The 21,413-nt window shown below is 35.6% G+C and overlaps 1 protein-coding gene across 5 annotated transcripts; it reads left to right on the plus strand.

The window, feature by feature from the left end:
• Positions 1–8,613: 8,613 nt before the first annotated feature.
• scel (sciellin) lies at positions 8,614–20,721 on the plus strand. Of its 5 annotated transcripts, XM_079617670.1 has the most exons (35): positions 8,614–8,746; positions 10,354–10,401; positions 10,769–10,877; positions 11,039–11,101; positions 11,194–11,280; positions 12,784–12,819; positions 13,094–13,138; positions 13,225–13,281; positions 13,415–13,495; positions 13,737–13,790; positions 13,892–13,921; positions 14,008–14,079; positions 14,157–14,228; positions 14,407–14,460; positions 15,988–16,017; positions 16,130–16,192; positions 16,322–16,375; positions 16,587–16,616; positions 16,728–16,790; positions 16,902–16,955; positions 17,158–17,187; positions 17,299–17,361; positions 17,491–17,544; positions 18,186–18,215; positions 18,328–18,390; positions 18,502–18,555; positions 18,963–18,992; positions 19,078–19,146; positions 19,234–19,305; positions 19,531–19,587; positions 19,673–19,732; positions 19,826–19,894; positions 19,976–20,084; positions 20,333–20,435; positions 20,530–20,721. In XM_079617670.1, the coding sequence occupies exons 2-35, from the start codon at positions 10,362–10,364 to the stop codon at positions 20,544–20,546; spliced, it is 1,974 nt and encodes a 657-aa protein (XP_079473796.1). In that variant the 5' UTR covers positions 8,614–8,746; positions 10,354–10,361; the 3' UTR covers positions 20,547–20,721. The 5 variants fall into 5 exon arrangements, with proteins under 5 accessions (XP_079473796.1, XP_079473797.1, XP_079473799.1 ...); XM_079617671.1 differs by lacking the exon at positions 14,407–14,460; XM_079617673.1 differs by lacking the exons at positions 18,502–18,555; positions 18,963–18,992 and having other exon boundaries at positions 18,328–18,361; positions 19,109–19,146.
• The last annotated feature ends 692 nt before the right edge of the window (positions 20,722–21,413 follow it).

The following is a 21,413-nucleotide window of genomic DNA, read 5'->3' on the forward strand; positions in this document are numbered from 1 at the left end:
TTTAATATATGTTAATGTAAACTGCAATTGTATACATCACATAACATATTTTAGTTTACATAAATAGGCGTGTCTTGTCAGTAACCATTTCAAAGACAGTATAAATAATTATGAAATTAAATAAATATGTACTTAAGTGAGTCAAAAAAACACTCTAAATTGCAGCTAATTGCACTTAATATAAATGTAAAGTTTAATTGCAATTAACTCTTTCCCCGACAGCTTTTCTTTTTTTTTTTTTTTTTTTTTATAAAGTTGCCAGCCACCTCCAGCAATTTTTGATAATTTTATGAAAAAATTGAATGGCCCCAAGAATATTTTGTTGTATGAATATCAGAACATGCAATGTGTCAAAAGAAAGAACAGAGCCTCTGCTTTAAACAAACAAACAAACAAACAAAAAACTTTTATTCTAGCTTCTTGCATTCCTCATCAACAATTAAATGTGGGTATGTTTACATATTGACAAAAAATATTGAGCAAAAAGCTGCAAGACTACAAATGTATTTGAAATAAAAATACAAAATACCTCAGCTTAAATATAACAATACACAAATATAACAAATAATACAAGATAGTGTGTGGGAGGGGGGGGGGGATATAACAAAAACATTTAAAATTGCCATTCGCTGAAGTACCACTAAATATTTATTTTCTGAATTTAAAGAACATTTTTACAATTTCTTACAAATATTTGTTTTTATTTTACCCACATCTTCCCTTCCCCTGTTCAATACAAATTGAAATAAGAAACTGCAAACACAGTTTTCTCAATAATAGCTAGTGAAATAATGATAGTTAGACTATAGCTGGATGCGGTCTGCGGATAGTAACTTCATTACTGTTGTTGATTGACTGGTGAAAAGTATCCTGCTATAGAGACTATTATCAGCAGTGTTGGCAATTTGCATCAACATAGATGCAAGATAATGCAAATAAACTGTATATAAACCTAACAAATCAAATAAGAGTCAAGTTAATACTGTGTGAACAAGTGATGCCTAGATCAGCCACTTAATATTTGAATGCAGAAAATCCACTAACCCAATGCTAGATGGAGCTGTTCTCTCTGGGATCTCCAGATTGTGTGCTTTAGGGTTGCTTAAAGGGGTGGTAAAATGCCCTTTTCACAAGATGTAAAATAAATCTCTGATACCCACAGAGTGTGTGTGTGAAGTTTTAGCACAAAATACACAATATATTTTTATATAGCATGTTAAAGTTGTCACTTTTTGAGGGTTTGCAAAAACGCACCGTTTTGTGCCTGGCCCTTTAAATGCAAATGAGCTGCTGCAGAGGGCGGGGTTTCAAGAGCTTGTGTGTGTTAGCAGCTTCTATGGTTAGCAGCTGCGCCTCGCAGACACACTAAAATGACAGAAAGTTGAGAGACAGAAAGAGTCAGACAAAGATGGAGAGACTCAAGAAGAAGTGTCAACATGTAGAATGCAACAGGACGTCTCTGAAAGGTTAGTTGATGAATTTATGTTGCTGATGTGGAGTTAACTACCTTCAATTAGCATATTCTGTCATGCTAATCTATAAATCGCTCTCTGTTGTGAGATGCACACAGAGTGACTTTCTATTGCATGTGAAAAGATGCTAAAGTTTGAGCTGACTCACAAATGTACATGTGAGAAGAGGTCATTAAGAGGTCAACACAGTCCATGTTGAGAAGAGGAAATTATGCTTATGTACATTTTAGGGTTGCTGATGTCACTAACCCGGGAGGAATGTCGTGTAGTCCCTACCAGCCGTTTGTTGTAGTCCTTTTCTTTTGAAAGCAAATATCTCCCTTTGCTTTGAACTTTGAGCGTTGTAACTTTGCAGATGTTGTTTATGCTCAAACAGCAACATTACACACTAACTAAAGTTAGAAAAGTGAAATCATACTCAACCACCCCTAAACGTTGATACGGGAAATCAGCTGCCTATAAAGAGGCTGACTGACCCTCTGACTGACAAATAGCATTTTGTATTTATATGTATTTATTCAAATAAATACTGTCCATCCCTGACCCACTTCATTAGAGAAAGTAAGATTTTCCACATATTCTCGTTGTAACCCAGACAGTTCTCCTTGATATAAATTCTGTACATCTGAAGGTAACGTTATATGAAACAAAATAGAGACAGGATGTGGATGTCCATTAAACAGGAAGATCGAGAAAAAGATAATGTGAGAGGAACTGCACATGATGTAATAAGGTCAATGAATGTCCTCTGACTGGGGACATAACCTGAATACTGAGAGATGACATTTCACTGTCACAGACAGACACTGGTTAGAGTTGTCAGTCAGCAGCACTGAAGTCATTTACCCCACAATGTTCAACCTTAGATCCAGTAATGGTGGAGGTGAGACTGACAGAACATCTTCACCTGTGCAGGGACTTCACTTCTGCCCAGTCAAAATGAAATAACTTTATTTTTTGGACAATGGTTGGACATTTTTTAGATGAAAATTTACTTCTAACAACACAATATGCATTAAAAGCTTAAAATTAAATATGTTTCTTAATGCAGAGAGCAGAAAAAGAATGTATACATTCTTAGTTCGCAATTCTTAAAATGTCACTACCGCAAATTCTTGAATACAAATATGACACAAACTGGAGAATTTTAATCAAAACCATTTTCTTTAATGTATTGCCCCATCTAGTGGTGAGAAACGTCAGTGTTAATGTGATAGAATGTGTCTATCTATCTATCTATCTATCTATCTATCTATCTATCTATCTATCTATCTATCTATCTATCTATCTATCTATCTATCTATCTATCTATCTATCTATCTATCTATCTATCTATCTATCTATCTATCTATCTATCTATCTATCATCTGTCTATCTGTCTGTCTGTCTGTCTGTCTGTCTGTCTGTCTGTCTGTCTGTCTGTCTGTCTGGTCTGGTGGTCTGTCTGTCTATTTTGTGAAAACCACTTAAAATAGCAACATTTTCAGTAGCAGTGCATCATTTTAGGTTAAGAAAAACTAACTGAACATGTACATGCTTTTCAATCCACTCAGTTTTTTGAGGCAAGTGTTAACACAAACTTAATTTGACTACATGTTTCGTTTGTGACTGTACTGACATTAGCATTGCTGAATGAAACATACACCATTACAGTAAACCATAACCAAACCAACAAGCTCTCTTCCGCACAGTGGTAACCACAACAACTTCAACAATAGAAACTCGTTTAATTTGCCAACATAAGTGAACAATAAACATTAAATGGTCTTTGTCTTTAATAAAAAATGCATAAAATAACACTTAATTTCAACCTTTAATCTCAATTCAGTCCTATGGAAATCATATGGAAATCCACCCATCCAGTTTTAGTTCATGCAACAAAAAGGATTCATGTACACTGTAAGAAAGCAACTTAATTAAATTAAATTTATGTATTTGGGGTGATTCAGTGATGTTAAATAATATTTTTGACGTGAATAAAACTAGTTAATTTAGTTTTTTTTTTATTACATATTTGAGTGGATTGAACACAATGAAATTAAGTTGTGATACAATGTTCAGCAATTGTGTTGCTTTAGCTCATTTTAATTAAAGGGCACCTATTATGACATTTAACATGTTCCTAATGTTGTTTTGGGAGTCCCCAACAACAGTTTTACATACATGCAATGACAAAAAACACTTTTGTTGTCGTATAATATGCATTTATTTTTACCTGATTTGCTCACCGACTCCCAAATGATTCGTTCAACGACTCATATTTCCAAACCCCTCCTTTGCGCGACGCTAATCTGCGGTGATTGGTCAGACGACCCAGCAGTGTTTACAGAGATAATACTTATTGTTTAACACAGAGTACAATGATGCTTTTATCAATTAAATCGTGTTATAATAATGATTATAGTCCACTGCTTTGTAGTTTGTAGTAAAAAAACTAAAAATAAGTTAAAGAATTTAATGTTATTTTAGCGAGCATAGCCCAGAGTTCATATTTTAAAAGCACAATCAGTCTTTGTTTGCGTTAGCCCGATGCATAAACATAACGTAAAAAAAAAAAAAAAAAAAATGCAGTTACGTTACTACGTGGTATTACTCTATTCTTTAAGACAACTCCGAAAACAACGACAAACACTTCACATATCTCAATACAATTGTCATTGAAGACCTAGAAGCTAAACGGTGCTTACACAACAAACAAAATAATAATTAAGCATCCTACATAAAACATAAAAGCAACAATTATTAATAACACTTACAGGTTGTGATACGGAGGAGGAAGTTGATGCAAATACACTTGGAACTGAACCTTCCCTCAATATCACCCAGCTCGCGAATCCAAGTTTGATTGCATTTAAAGCAATCGTCTTCAAAATGGCGCGAACAAAGCACAAGGCTCGGACTATACTTCTGTGGTATAGTTGTATATGAATTGTAGCCACTTAGTCTTCAAATGCTCCTCCTTGGGCAGATGAAAAAAGTTGGCTTTTGAGTCGCACTTCAGAACACAGCGTCTCGTCGCCATGATATTTTCCCTGGCCTTGGAGCGCAATAAGTGGGCGTATCGTATTCAAATAACTTGACAAGTTGACGTCATCTAGTCAGAGAAAAAGCTTCGGTCTTCTAACGATTCATAAAAATGACTCAGAGTCGACTCTTACTTTTGAAAGTAAATAACTTTATATACGGTGCACTTTCATATTTCAAACATTGCAGGATGTTTTTGTTCACTTAGATCTATGTTACACACTACATGAAAGGTAAATTTCAAAATTCCATAATAGGTGCCCTTTAAGTAAATAAAGCAAGCAGCTTTTTTTCCAGTGTATCTATTTTGTTTGAAATCAAACACAATATTTCCTTAAATAAATACAATCATCGTATGAGCACTCCTCCAAACCTCATATGTGCAAATATCAGTGTTTCCATAGCCTAAAAATGTTTTGGTGTAACATAAGAAGCAGCTTTTTGTGTCATCAAGTTTTTGTATTGTCTTTTGCATATTACACACGTTAAAACTATTGAGTAAGGGTGTGATCATGATGAATATTAACCGGTGTCACACCCAACAGACATACTCTTCATATTTGCTGTCAGACATACTGCTTACTTCACGCAAAGAGAGCTTCACCCACCCACAACAAAGCATAAACCTAACAAGCCACATGCTTCAGCAACAACACAACTATTCATTTAGAACCAGCCAATCAAATCTGAGGCCCAGATACTTTAGCCTATATATCTCTGTTCACCGTTTATATACTGTCTATGCTGTTCACTAGTAAAAAATAAAGGCTCCAAAATGGGGGGCTTGCAAAAATGCAATAAAATAATTTTTGATTTCCCAAAATAACTTTTCAGTGAAGATTTTTCTTAGTGTGATTGTGAAGTAAATGTTAATAATCTGAAAAACCTTTTTACACTATATTTTGTGCAGTGGAAAAAGGTTCCATTTATGTTACTGTAAAAGGGATGTAGAATTCAGAAACCATTGTTATTAGCGACACCGGTGGCCGTTAAGTGAAATGCAGCCAGTATTGCTCGTGCTCGGCTCGCACTCGTGTACACACACTCCATTGGTGAGTGACGCGATAGCCTTGGTCAGCGCCAAATCATTCACATTATCACATATTGTAAGAAACTACACGTGATTCAAAGCCCCGATATCACAATGAAGGTCTTGTTCGTTCTTCGATTAGAAGTAAAAAGAAGATGGAAATTCCTTTGCAGTGATGTAATGTTAGCTAGCTAATGTTACTGTTGTTTATGAACATCCTGATTCCTGACGCCGGCTGCTGAGATATTTGCCCAGCTTGAGAAAACAGTTAAGAAAGCATCTGCTCATAACTAAGAGAATATGTTTGGTCAAGCTCTGCAATTCACCGGCATCATGTTTACAGATGAGGTCATTAAAATGACACTTATGATAGTTTGATTATAAATTAGGCTATATTTGAGACTAATTATTCTATTTTCTTTGCAAGGCAAAGAAGACCCCTAACTCCTCCCCGCCAACACACACACACATTTGTTAAGCGACCTTGGGTACCATGAAAGGTGCTATATAAGTCTAAGTTATTATTATTATTATTATTATAAGCCACATTAGTATCACAGTACAGAATGTCTCTCTTGGCATTATCCTTAAAATTGTACAAGCATTAATTTCCTGTGTGATTGAACAGAAGAGAGACTCTTGAGAGTGAACTTCACATTCTTTTGATTTTCATGGCAAAAGAGTAATTACGTGAAAATTCGTACATTTAGAGTCCCCAAAGGTTCTTCATGTTGGATCCCTCAATGCCAACACTGAAAAAAAAGGCTTCTTACTTAATATTTTTGTCTTGTTTCCAGTCCAAATATCTAAGAAGTCTTATATCAAGAAGCATTTAGGCCTATAGGCTAGAGAAGTAAAATGACATAACAAATTAAATCTTGTTTTCTGGGGGAAATAAATAAATCAATTAAACAAGGTTATTTTTCTTACCCATTGGCTGATAATTATGCTTAATTGTTTTAAAGGGGTCATGACATGAGAAACCAAATTTGCCTTGATCTTTTGGTATATAAGAGGTCTTTGTACCATTAAAACGTCCTGCAAGTTTCATAGCTTAAGACGTCCTCCCCATTATAAACGAATCATTTATTTAATCAAGCTCTAAATACAGCTCGTTCTGGATCCATGGTAAGAAGTGACGTCACGGTACGAAGTGACGTACCGGCGTTTGCATAATGACCGCCTCCAGCAGAAGACAACTACGCTTTAAGCGCAAGACAACTACGCTCATTTCGTATCATCGTCGCGCCCACGCGCCGCGCGCCTCACAAGTGTTCAGTCGACGGACAGCGAGTGGGTCTGTGTACAGGGAGATTACGATGCCGCAGATGTGCTGTTCCTGGCTGTGGACAAACAACATCTTTGAATACGCTGCGAAAGATCCAGACGTCAGGGAAAATGGAAGCACTTTATTTTTTGCAGACGTCTCAGTCACGGCAGTGTTAGTTTAAGCGTGTGTTCTATGTGAAGGATGACTGTTTTGAGCTTTGCCAGAAAACTGTTGCTCAAAGATAAGTCCGTGCCGACTGTTCTGGGCTCAACATCGACGACGCAAACTGTAAGTAATGTATTTAAAACTTTAAACTACTTTTTAAATACGCTGAAAGATCCAGTCGTCAGGGAAAAAATGGATGCACTTTATTTTTTGCGGACGTCCCAGTCACGGCAGTGTTCTATACATTTAAGGATGACTGTTTTGAGGAAAAAATCCCAATATGATGCTTGGCTTTGCCAGAAAACTGTTGCTCAAAGATAAGTCCGTGCCGAATATTCTGGGCTCAACAACGACGACGCAAACTTACTTTTTACCATGGCTAATATAAACACATTTGTATAAGAGAATCTTGAAAATATGTCGCCTTTCTAGTAGGCCTAACGTTACATGTGATAGAAAATTAAAAATGTTGCCTTTATCAATGCTGCATCTTCAAATATGGCCTGTGCATGCATTTTTGTCCGTGGTACACCCTATCATTTCATTGGAATTAGTTAAATAATGTTAAACTTTTAGCAAATTAGGCTATATGATAATTATGCAACAATAATCTGTTTTCAAGTGTCTCGGGTTAATTTTTTTTTTATTAATTCAAAATAGTTTCACTTTCCATGTGGACACGGGCTGATCCAGTCTTCGTTGTTGTGGTGATCGTTCATATTCCTCTGATTCCGGCTCAAACATAATAAGGTTTTATCATTGCAAGAGCCATCGCTTCGCATGCATCACCCGCTATTAAACAGTTACGCCGAATCCGCAAACGTTCTGGCTGGGGGCGTTAATAATTGATGCATAGGCACTGACGTTAGCCAATCATAACAGTGGGCGTTAACACTGAACTCTTAAAGGGGAAACACCCCCAAAACAGACTGTTTGAATCAGAGGATGAGAAACAGGGTGGGAAAAGGTCATAAATCACTACATTTTTAAAGTTTTTGGTAAAAGAAACTATAGTAATACTATATTTGCACCTAAGGGAACATAATAATGAAATAAAAAAAACCATGTCATGACCCCTTTAAACAAAAACTCACTTAATTTATGATATCATTTCTTATGTCATTTAACCTCTCTAGTAAATGCTTCTTGATTTAAGAATTGTTTAGATATTTGGACTGGAAACAAGACAAAAATATTAAGTAAGAAAAGCATTTTTTTTAAGACTAGCCAAACACTACAGGAAACCTTTACAACATAACTCCGACTTCCACATTTGCTAAAAGGTTTTGACACAACCTTTTAAGAGGAAATAATCAATAATAATGATTCTGCACACCTGCTTACAATTAATGCTCTGAATACTTTTATAAAGTTACAGTGAACTACGATAACTGCTGGCAAAATGTGTAACTATGATATAAACATTTCAAATGACAGACTTTTGAACTTAAACCTTAAGAACAACACCCCAAACAGTCTTATCTTGACATTGAAGGTTGTAATGGCGGCTTTCACATAGTTTCCTAAGACAGACATTGGACAATGTCCCAATGACATTCATTACTTAGTGCCTTTTCATCATTCCCAGCTGATCTCATAAAACACACCCCTACTGTAAACTACGTTGACATTGTGCTGACAGTTCAGGTTCAGTCGCTCTCGTATGAAGCCACACCTTTCACTGGTCCTTCCCTACCCATGTCAAATATGTAAGAGGGAGAGCAGTAAACGAGATATTATTCTCATCAGAACTCTTATCACATCCTGCGCACCTGAAATACCAAGGTATGATTTTACACACTATAGGTATTTCTCTTGATTCTACTCTAGTTATATATGTCAATCATTTCATGGTTCATGTTTTTATCCTTTTAGTTTCTAAAATCAAAGGGGTTTTATGTTAACAGTGTGATCTTACTTAAACATCTTAATTCAATTGGATTCTCTTGTCATATGGAGTACACAATGTGAACAGTTATTAAATGTTGTGTTGAGTATTTCGCAGGGCACTTTACTAAAACAGTGTTCAATGTCAAGGTGGATTTGAAGACCATAACTTTGTCTTTGAATATTGCTTTTTCAAAGTAAAATCAGAATAGAGGTTTTTGAAAAAGAGGGACAGTGGTTTTCTGCTCAAATTAGAAGTCAAATCTACACAGAATGTTAGTTGTACCTGGACAAATATTTTGTTTAAACAAAAATGCAGTAAAAACAGCAATATTGCCTAAAATTATTACAAATTAAAAGATATCTTAAAATGTAATTTATTTCTGTGATGGTAAAGCTCACATTTTCAGCATCATTTCCAAAGTATTCATTTGTATATGTTTTAATCTTACCACAAATGTTTGAATGGTTAAAATGTTAAGCAGCAAAAACTGTTTTCAACATTGATAATAATAATAGTAAGAAAAGTTCGCTGAGCAGCAAATGCAGAATGATTTATTCAGTTAGTCAGCATGTGACACTGAAGACTGGAGTAATGATGCTGAAAATACAGCTTTGCATCACAGGAAGAAATTACATGTAAAGATTTATTTAAATAGAAAATAGTTTTTTTAAAATTTGTAATAATATTTCACAATATTACTGGTTTTACTGTATTTTTGTCTGATGCGTTTAATGTTTTGATTGTTTTGTTTTGGTCAACTTTGGTTGACAGGTCTGTGTGTGTATATATATACAGAATATTATTTTTTGAAAAATATTATGCATGCATGTATGACTAACATTTAGAGACTACACTAGGCTATATATATATATATATATATATATATATATATATATATATATATATATATATATATATATATATAATGCATGCATCTTATGTATGACTACATTTTAGACTATCAATTATATATATATAAAATAGTTTTAATTGTGTAGCATGTCCATGAGTAAAAAGTTTTAATGTCAGATACCCAAATATGAAGTAAATGATACCCCACCCCCCCACCCCACACACACACACATTTTATAATTATAACCTTTGCTACATAAAATCCACCGAAACCTCTCAGCTGATGTTGTTAAGTGCAATACATCTGACGTTTCTTTTCAAAACATGAGAGAGTTGCCATGGATTCAGTGGCAGGTGTTTGAAGGGTGTGTCTCTACAGGGATCAGGACAGACTAGTTTTGGGTGTATCCAGGCAGGTATGAAGTGAAAGGACAATGCTACATCAACACTAGGAATGGAATGTACTAACCGTAAACTGTGAAATTATGCATTTTATGAACATGATGCTGCATTGACACACTCATTATGTCTTTTCTGGTCGCACCATCTTGTGGATAGTAGCCTTATTAGTATGTATGATATATGCAGAAGAAGTGATTACACTGTATCCACTGCAAACATAATAATGTGTTTCAATTCAATCTTACAGCGTAAACCATGTCTTTCACTGGAAAACCATACAGTAAAGTGCAAATAGGTGAGAAGATGCATTAAAATTATATCTTCAACTACTTGTCAACTAGCAGTCATTAGTGTATGAGTAGACTGTCTGCTTAATATCTGATAACACTTTATTTTGATGCTCCCTAACAGACATTCAACTGACTATATGTACCTTTGCAACTACACATCAGCTTATTCTACTAATCGAACCCTAAAACCACCAGTATACTACACTACTAATACTCAAATGAGAGTTAGTTGACATGTAGTTGCAAAGTTATAGTTAGTAGAATGTCAAAAGTGGACCATCGACGTAAAGTGTAACCCATTGTTCTTTATATATCATATGTACAGCCATAATCAAGTCATTTTATTTGCCTAATACTTTTTGTTGAAAACAGGTACGACTTCAAGTACTTCTAAAGCAGTAGAGGACAGCAAAAAGAAAGCATCCCTGCTGAAGGACAATAGCTGGATCAGGGCAAATGTGAACGAGGACAAGCAAGTCGAGTGAGTTTTGGACAGCAAACTAGATCGATACAACTTGTTTAACACCTCTCCTCTGTAATATGGTTGTAAATCTTTCAGATGCTTTTTGTCAATGGGATTTATGCGTGTCTGACAGACTGAACAGCTGACGAGATGAATTTGTGTTTCCCATTTCCCAACAGAAGCGACCCGAACTTCGGCAAAACTGTTCTGAGCCGTTACAAGTCCAACGAAAACCTTGTCGGGTAGTTAATCTCGTCTTAACACTTTTGTGTGTATATCCCACATGTTGACATAAAAAAATGAATATGAGATCCTTCTTTTTTTTTCCACAAAGCCCTCAAGATAAAACTAGCAAAACCGAGAGCAAAACCACCACCGTCACCACTTCACCAGGTTCCTCTGTCCAAGCTCTCTCTAAAAGGTAACGCACTGCTGAAGACGCACTTATCACTTTCATACAGTACATTAAACACATTACCAAGTTTACAAATGTGCATTAGAATTACACAGTACATAGCATTACTCACTCTTATGGAAGCTCATTAGCGACACATAAGAAAAAAACAATCATGCTTTGGTAAATCATCATTTTGAGCTAAAAAGTAAATGATGAGATACTAAGTAAAAATTATGAAAAAATTAATATGACTTAAGTTGAAATCATGACATAAAAAGTTGACATTATAATACAAAACGTCACTGTAACGAGGTATGTTGTTATGGGAAGAAGGAGGCGGGAACCGGCAAACATTCACAGATTTGAATAAATAAATAAACAAATAAAAAAATGAAAGTTTAAGCCAGCAGCCCCTCGCTGAAGACTTCTGGCCACACAAAACAGAAACAAAACATAACATAAGTCCAGGCCTGTTCCTCTCTCGATCACCACTGTCGCTCCTCCTTTTATGCTTCCGCTCCTCCGTGAGAGATACGAGAGCGGTGCGTCACGCAGGTGTCGCTCATTATCAATCACGCCACCGGCCTCGCGCCGTCCTCCCACGGCCCTCGACCTCGTCCTGCTCGCCACTTATGACAAAAAGTCAAAACTATGAGATAAAAAAGACATAGTTATAACAAAAAGTCATAATAATGACAAAATATCTATATCTTTTTAACTCATTATTAAGACTTAAGGCCCATTCACACCAAGGAAGATAACTAGAATGATAAGTTAACGGTGTTTTGCAAGGGGTTCCCATAGCGTATGCTACGCAACACGAGAGACATCTCGATAGGGAACTACTCGGTTACTCTTGTAACCTCAGTTCCCTGAGATGAGGGAACGAGTATTGCGCATCATGCCGTGCTTGTGTTACGGTCAGTGGATCGCTTCAGAAATTTTTATCTGAGACAGGGGCATTTATAGCCGCTGACCACGCCCATTCTGGCGGGCTATGACGCGACTGGGCGTTAAGCGCCCTGATTGGTTCACGCCTCCTCGCCATAGGTTTGTGCAGTTGCCGCAGCACAACCAATGACCGCTCTCGCGTTCAATGTGCTGGCTGTGCAGCTGCAATGCATTTTAAAAAGTTGCTTCAATATTCTCGAGAAAAGGATTTTTGCCATAGCGTATGATACGCAATACGAGAGACATCTCGATAGGGAACTGCAGCACACGCTTAGAATAAACAGTGATATTGTCCGTTGATGTGGACTCTAATATAGTTATCTTTATAGTTATCACTCTTGGTGTGAACATGCCTTTAGGCTCTAATAATATAAATGTTTATGACTTAGGCTCTCATGATTTCTACCTTTATGAATTAATATCTCATAATGTAGATAATGTCTTAATTTTCACTAAACTTTTATGTCATAATTATGATTTACCAATCCATGGTAAATCCATGATATGGTGCTTTGTAAAAAGTGTATGCGATAAAATCAGATTAAAGAGTCTTACGTGATTGTTGTCATTGTGCAGATTTGGTGGCAGCCAGGACAAGCTGAATGAAACCAGGTAAAGTATACACATAAATCACAACTTTCAACTGTTAATGTTTAAATCTGTCTCTGTACTTAATTTAGAAAAATAATGAAGTGTAAAATACAACACAATAATACAGTACAATAATGCTTAATCTGTTGAAGAACATGGACTTACATTTACAATATGATTAGTTAGCAATGTTTGCTGTATTTAAAACCTGTCTGTAAGAGTGATGAAAGGCCAAGAATGGTGGGAATGTAAAACATTTTAAGAGCTCAATCATCTTTCCAACCCAACCCTACAGAACCACAGGAGCTAAAACAACCGTGAGAACGCAGCCCAGGACAAGGTAAAGCCTCTGAGACACGCCTGGTTAAATGAATGATTGAATGAATGAAGACTAGCTTCTTACAAAACCGATGATTGCTCTTTCAGCGTTTCCACAACAATCAATGGTTCAAAGATTACAGAGACAACGGTGACCACTACCAAGTAAGATACTGAGAGGATATCAAAATGGCAGATCTATCATAACTATTTCACGCTACATTCATCTTTACTTGCATGTTATGAATGACAAGGTCATCTTTAACTATTCTAAACTGTGTTGTCTTATTGTCCTCAGGCAGGATGTGGTGAAATCCTTTACCAAGTCTGAAACAATCACTGATAAAGACCTGGCAGCTTTAAAGACCAAGACTTCTGGGTAAATCAGATTTTTTTTTGTATTATATAACAAAACATTAAAGCAACTTTGAGATAAAAAAACACACACAAAAAAAACATTTATTTTGGTTGTAAATTACAAAATAATAGATACAGTGTTTAAAATTAAGATGATTTGGTCTATGTTATATAATTTAATGAAATTCATAAGTGTGGAAAAGTGTCCTAATACATTTCATGGTCCCTGTATGTCTCACTGCACATGTTATATGTTTCTAAAGTGACTACAAGACTGAGGTCATTACTGTGAAGTCATCAAAGGACGCTGTTGATGGGTAAGTGACAGATTATAGGAAACACAATAATATAATCTAATTAATTAATCTTTATTTTTTGTTTGTATTAAAATTAAATCTATAATACTTTTTTTATCTAGACCCAGTTCACCTCTCAAGACCACCTCAAGGTACAGTAACTAACCTTGCTTACAGATTGCTGACTAAACTGAACAAATGTGCCTATTTCTTAACCTCTTATTCATTTCAACTCTAGCATCAAAACCTACACCAGGGAGGATGTTTCACCGGCTAAAACATCATCATATTCTGTCCGATCCACAAAGAGGTGAGATCCTGAAAGATAAACGCCTGTAAATGCTTTTCACTGTAAGACAAAGAACATCACTGACTGCTTTTCTACAGCTCTGAGGATCAACTGTTTGACACTCTCATACCAACGGCAATCAAGTCATCCTACACAAAATCTGATAGCAGGTATGTGGCACTTGCATATTTATGAACTAAACAACTTAAGCAACATCCTCTTCATTTAATTTTACCGTAATCAGAATATCAACCTCATCACGCCACAAGATTCTGTAGTCCAACAACTGATATTAAAGGATCTAGTGTTTATTGCAGAAAATAATGCACTTGTTATGTGTCTGTAAAGTGACTACAAGACTGAGGTGGTTACTGTGAAGTCATCAAAGGACATCATTGATGTGTGAGTGTCATAGATCAGGGTTTCTACACTGAAGGGTCACGACCCACAAATGATGGACAGTGGGGAAAACGTGCTAAATGCAACCTTCAACTTTCAGATTTGTGAAGAATAAGTGTGCTCAATTGTATTCAATGTGCACTTTAAACACTTTAAAGTATAGTAAGTACTTAGAATCTTAAAAGTATATTTAAAAATGTTTTACTTGAAGATAATATAATATTAATGAAATAAGCCACTTATTCGAAGAGAGTATACTTTTTTTATTACTATTATTAATTAAACCTTTAAATTAAATGAAACGTTTTACTTTAAAGTACATTTTAAATCATGATTTAATCATCTTTTGTCATTCTTTAAAACTTCAACTTCATTGTTTCAAAGATGCAATTTCAAATTTAAAGACATGGCATTCAAATTTCAATAGAAATTACATTAAAGTATGTTTTAGTTTACCAAATACTTTTCAGTATATTTGGCGGTAGACTTTAACCATATTTCAAAGACTGTAGAAGTAAATTACATATAAAGATGTACTGAAGTCCTACGTAAATGGGTAAAAAAAACGACTCTAAAGTTCAGCTAATAGCATCGAATATACTTTGAAATTAGAAAAAAAAAAATGTTCAGCGTCTGAAAACATTACGTTCGGTTCGCTCTCAACTATATTCTTTAAAGTATTATTTCTGTAATTGTCAGAGTATACTGAGGACCCAAAAGCAGAGATGAGTGCTGCAATAATGTTTATTATTAGAAAATGGTAACAAAGGAGTCTGCCGTCAAACGGACGCGGGACTGAGGTGAACACAACTTGGCTGAAGGGGAGCAGCAGTAGAGACTCCAGCGCAGGGTAGTAGAGCAGCAGTCAAGACTCGGTCCCATGGCCAGGTGGTACAGACTCACAGATGCAGATAAGGTTGTGGGCCACGGGCAGATGGATAGCAACGAAACAGAGCGTGTGCTCTACATAATCTGGCAATGAAGCAGGGGACACAGTAGCTAGAAGTAACAGAGAAAATAAGAGTAAAGAGAGATCAGGTGAGAAAGAGGTCAGCGAGAGCGCTGATTGCGAAGAGGAACAGCTGAGAGATGAAGCGAGTGTGTGTGTGCATGAGTGTGTGTGATAGAGGAAAACCGAGAGAGAGAAAACCTGGTTCATGACAGTAATCAGTAATCTTCTTGTTCACAAGGGCAACAATAAATAAAATAGCAAAAACTTATTCCATATTGTTGTCTACATTTAGAAACCAAAATGGTCAAATGTTTTAGCTTATGTAATGTTAATAACTTTTCATATTGTTGGGCCTATACAGTTCATATTAATAATGATGAATTTCAGTGTTTAATTTTAAGGACATTTTTGTGTTAAACAATAATCTATTCCGGTATACTGTGTCGTGTCACTACGTGTGTGTAAAATCTGTGTAATCTGATATAATCTCATAATTACATTATTATCTTTTTTGTGTGTGTGATTGTTTTTATTTGTATGTGTATATCAACACTGAAACTATAATTTATTTTGTCTAGACCAACTTCACCTCTCAAGACCACCTCAAGGTACAGTAACTACAGCATTGCTGACTAACCTGAAGAAAACATGGATGCAGATTGCTGACTAACCTGACAAATGTGTCTTCTCTCTTAAACCTTTTAACAATTTCATTCACAGCATTAAAACCTACACCAAGGAGGATGTTTCACCGGCTAAAACTACACCCTACTCCACAAAGAGGTGAGAACCTGAAATATTGTTCACAACACAATTGTTATATTTATTGCAAAAAATAATGCAGTGCAAGAAACTGAACTTTCATTTAGAGACTGCAATGTTGCTCACTGTCAATGTTGTGTGTCTGTAAAGTGACTACAAGACTGAGGTGGTTACTGTGAAGTCATCAAAGGACATCATTGATGTGTGAGTGTCATAGATCAGGGTTTCTACACTGAAGGGTCACGACCCACAAATCTCTTGCATGTCTATTTTTTGCATATTGATTGGCCTATACAGTTTATGGTAAAAGTAATAAACTTGGATCTTGTTTGATTCTAAGGGTATTTTGTCCTAAACACTTTTTGTTGTGTTTTGTGTATGTATTAAAATCAAACCTGTAATTCATTTTGTCTAGACCAACTTCACCTCTCAAGACCACCTCAAGGTACAGTAACTGCAGCATTGCTGACTAACCTGAAGAAAACATGGATCTAGATTGTTGACTAACCTGACAAATGTGTCTTCTCTCTTAACCTTTTAATAATTTAATTCACAGCATTAAAACCTACACCAAGGAGGATGTTTCACCGGCTAAAACTACACCCTACTCCACAAAGAGGTGAGGACTTGAATTGTTTTACTTATTGCCAAAAATAATGCAGTGCAACAAACTGAACTTTCATTTAGAGACTGCAATGTTGCTCACTGTCAATGTTGTGTGTCTGTAAAGTGACTACAAGACTGAGGTGGTTACTGTGAAGTCATCAAAGGACATCATTGATGTGTGAGTGTCATAGATCAGGGTTTCTACACTGAAGGGTCACGACCCACAAATCTCTTGCATGTCTATTTCTGCATATTGTTTGGCCTATACAGTTTATGGTAAAAGTAATAAACTTGGATGTTTGATTCTAAGGGTATTTTGTCCTAAACATTTTTGTTGTGTTTTGTGTATTAAAATCAAACCTGTAATTCATTTTGTCTAGACCAACTTCACCTCTCAAGACCACCTCAAGGTACAGTAACTACAGCATTGCTGACTAACCTGAAGAAAACATGGATGCAGATTGCTGACTAACCTGACAAATGTGTCTTCTCTCTTAACCTTTTAACAATTTCATTCACAGCATTAAAACCTACACCAAGGAGGATGTTTCACCGGCTAAAACTACACCCTACTCCACAAAGAGGTGAGGACTTGAAATATTGTTCACAACACAATTGTTATATTTATTGCAAAAAATAAAGCAGTGCAAGATACTGAACTTTCATTTAGAGACTGAAATGTTGCTCACTGTAAATGTTGTGTGTCTGTAAAGTGACTACAAGACTGAGGTGGTTACTGTGAAGTCATCAAAGGACATCATTGATGTGTGAGTGTCATAGATCAGGGTTTCTACACTGAAGGGTCACGACCCACAAATCTCTTGAGTACATTGTATGTCATTTCAAATATAGTTAAAGTGTATTGCCGAATGTACTTGTATGTCATGTACCAGTATTTAAATATATTTGTAATTACACATTTGTAATGATGAAGTTACAATTAAGTAATGTCAAATAACACTATAGTTAAAATGATAATAAACATCAAAATAAGTGTAGTTCTTTAAACTATAACAAGATTATTAAAGCATAATGATTTAACTTTTTAATTGGACATTATTACAAAGTGCAATTTTTTTAAAGTGCTCATGAGTGTGTTAAGAAACGGTTATGAAAGTACATCTAAGTGGTGTTTATTTATTTAATTGATTTTATATTATCTGAAATACAGTTTTTAAAAAAATATTCTTGAAGATTTGAAATACACTACAAGTGCACATTCAATGCAATAAAACACACTTTTGTGACAAGCGTAATGTTACTATTTTTGCATATTGTTTGTGCTAAAAGTATACAGTTTATGGTAAAAGTAATAAACTTGGACGTTTGATTTTAAGGGTATTTTGTACACATTTTGTTGTTGTTTTGTGAATGTATTAAAATCAAACCTGTAATAATTTTTTTCTAGACCAACTTCACCTCTCAAGACCACCTCAAGGTACAGTAACTACAGCATTGCTGACTAACCTGAAGAAAACATGGATCTAGATTGCTGACTAACCTGACAAATGTGTCTTCTCTCTTAAACCTTTTAACAATTTCATTCACAGCATTAAAACCTACACCAAGGAGGATGTTTCACCGGCTAAAACTACACCCTACTCCACAAAGAGGTGAGGACTTGAATTGTTTTACTTATTGCCAAAAATAATGCAGTGCAACGAACTGAACTTTCATTTAGAGACTGCAATGTTGCTCACTGTCAATGTTGTGTGTCTGTAAAGTGACTACAAGACTGAGGTGGTTACTGTGAAGTCATCAAAGGACATCATTGATGTGTGAGTGTCATAGATCAGGGTTTCTACACCGAAGGGTCACGACCCACAAATCTCTTGCATGTCTATCCTGATGGGTCACTGACAGCAGAGACAAAACAATACTAAATGCAAATAATAAAATGCAGCTAACCATATAATCATGCATAGATAAAATAGCAAAATATATAGGTTTCCTATATCTTTTGTCGGAATTCTCAGTTTTCCTACAAATATCTATGTATCTCTTGTGGAAAAAGGTTATAAAGAGTTTTTTTTTATATACTTTGTTTTCATTATATGATTTTAAGGATATTTTTAATAATTTAAGATCTATCTATTACAATGAAATCTCTTAATTAAGTTGCTGTTGTTGTTTTTTGCTGTTATTTGTGTGTATTAAACTATATCCTATCATTCTTTTTGTCTAGATCCACCTCACCTCTCAAGACCACCACGAGGTACAGTAACCACTGCCATGCTTATTGCTGTCTAACCTGAAATATTGAGGCTGCTCTCTTAACCTCTTATTCATTTCAATTCTAGCATCAAAACCTACACTGAGGATGTTTCACCAGCTAAAACATCATCATATTCTCTCCGATCCACAAAGAGGTGAGATCCTGAAAGATAATTCCAAGTAAACGCCTGTAAATGCTTTTCACTGTAAGACAAAGAACATCACTGACTGCTTTTCTACAGCTCTGAGGATCAACTGTTTGACACTCTCATACCAACATCAATCAAGTCATCCTACACAAAATCTGATAGCAGGTATGTGGCACTTGCATACAAGGTGTGAACCCATTTTTGGCGAGTTTGACATTTACTTTGGCCTTTAAGTAGATTAACCAGTCTAATGACTCCCAGGATAAAAACACAAAAGCAGGTGCTCATTCGTGTTTCGTGACTCTTAGTCAGAGCTCACAACTTTACATTCGAGCTTCACTCGCAGTGCAGTCGTGTTTATTCTATCATGGACTTTTATCGTTCCTACAGTCACGAGGATGTATCAGTCTCCAAAACCATCAGAACTGTGTATTCAACAAATGACAGGTAGGATGGTATTTCTTATTCAAGCATCTTTGCCGGATACGTTATTTGTTGTTTATTACACTTCTCTATTTTTTTAAATGCATAGAAATGAGTGGAGTACTGTCACAAGTCCTTCTTACAACAGATCATCATTCACCGAGAGCAGGTTCGACAGATGTCTTGTTAAACGTTACAAGAATTACTGATTAGATTTGATGGGGTTTGTAGACTTACTTAAGTCATGTCATTTTATCCACAGGCCCGTTGATTACATATCTGACTCCCTCACATCAAAAACCTCTACAACTGTGTACACATCACCGGAAAGGTATGGGAAACTGAATTGAACTATGCCGGAGTTTGATGCCACGTGTCGTGCACATGTGAAACGCTTTTCACTTTATTGCAGGACGGTGAGTGCAAGGGACATTTGCACATACTGCCAAAAAAACATGTTCACAGATGAAAAGATGATTCTGGATGACATGAATATAAACTGTCATGCACGTTGTTTCAAGGTTCGTTTTTTTTAACTCACATTAAGCATATTAAAAATATAAATATTTATGAAAATGATATGAATGTAATATGGAATATGAAAGTTTTAATGTTATTAATGAAAACAAAAAATCTTTTTATATTGTTTATCAACTAAAATGGTTTTCTTAATTATTTTTTTATAATTATATTAATTCAAGAATTTATAAAGATTCTTTATTCAAGAAAAATCATTTTAAAAGAGTATTATTATTGTTTCTGTGATTAGTGTGGGGTGTGTAATGGGTCTCTGGGACACCTGAAGGCCGGGGACAGCTTATGGGTCTACCGTCGGGCAGTTTACTGTGAGAGTTGCTTTGGTGTCACTAGGGGTAAGAAGACTATACTCTCTACTGTATATTTTATCAGTATTCTGAAACATACTATCAATATACTTGCTAAATAAATAAAACATTTGTTTTACAGGCAAATGGATCAGCTGAGACTACATTTACCATTCATTAAGTGATGTTAAACAAGAATCGGCAAATGAACTATAGCCTTTACCAAAACTTTCCCATAGCTCTGATTTGGACTCGGGTATTTGAAGTGCATTTTTGGTGGTGGACTTCTGTCTGATTATAGACTTTGGGGCAATTATTAATTGCATTGATTGCTATACTTCCCTGATGATGTGACATGCATCTAATCTAATTACTAAAATAAGAAGAATATTTTAAAATAAGAATAATCATATGCTTGTATGTGATAATAAATGTTTTATTTTGTGTTTTGAGTTGCTTTATTGTACTTTTTTGTCACTATTGTTATATTAAAGAATTATATGCTATGATGATAAGAAGCCATTGTTATTTCTATTTGAGTTTTCATCTGATTGTTTTTATTGTTCAGATCTGGTTGAGCGTCATTCCAGAGAATAGTCATGCTGTACCTTTCACTGCTATAATGAATTCTGTTGGAAGTATCTAAGGTATTTATGTCACAGTGTCTGGTTTGTGTATTCCTGGTGTCCACTAGATGTCCTCTTCCCCACGGTGTCATCCACATTCTCACTACATTTCCCATGATCCTGTCTGTCACTTAGTGTTCATTATGTTCAGCTGTTTCTTGTCACCTTAATTAGCCCTTGTGTATATATACCCTGTCAGTTTCAGTGTTTGTCACGGAGTCCTTGTTTAATGTCCCCACACTTCCGTTCCTGTTACTACCCGTTTCTTGTCCCTGTCTTGTGTCTGTGGATTGCTTACATGGTTTTGACCTCTGCCTGGACTGGATTGTGAGTACGGATTACCCCTTAATAATAAAATACTGCACTTGGATCCTCTCTCTCCTGTGTGTGTTCCGTGACA

The sequence above is a fragment of the Phoxinus phoxinus genome, assembly GCF_949152265.1.
Source record: "Phoxinus phoxinus genome assembly, chromosome: 7".
In the NCBI taxonomy this organism is placed as follows: domain Eukaryota; kingdom Metazoa; phylum Chordata; class Actinopteri; order Cypriniformes; family Leuciscidae; genus Phoxinus; species Phoxinus phoxinus.

Excerpts from the sequence above, each read along its gene's own strand:
- scel (XM_079617670.1), top strand. The coding sequence starts at position 10,362 with ATGTCTTTCACTGGAAAACCATACAGTAAAGTGCAAATAG. Across the intron at positions 19,588-19,672 it reads GTGTATTCAACAAATGACAG|AAATGAGTGGAGTACTGTCA; the intron begins GTAGGATGGTAT and ends TTAAATGCATAG. Across the intron at positions 19,895-19,975 it reads GTGTACACATCACCGGAAAG|GACGGTGAGTGCAAGGGACA; the intron begins GTATGGGAAACT and ends ACTTTATTGCAG.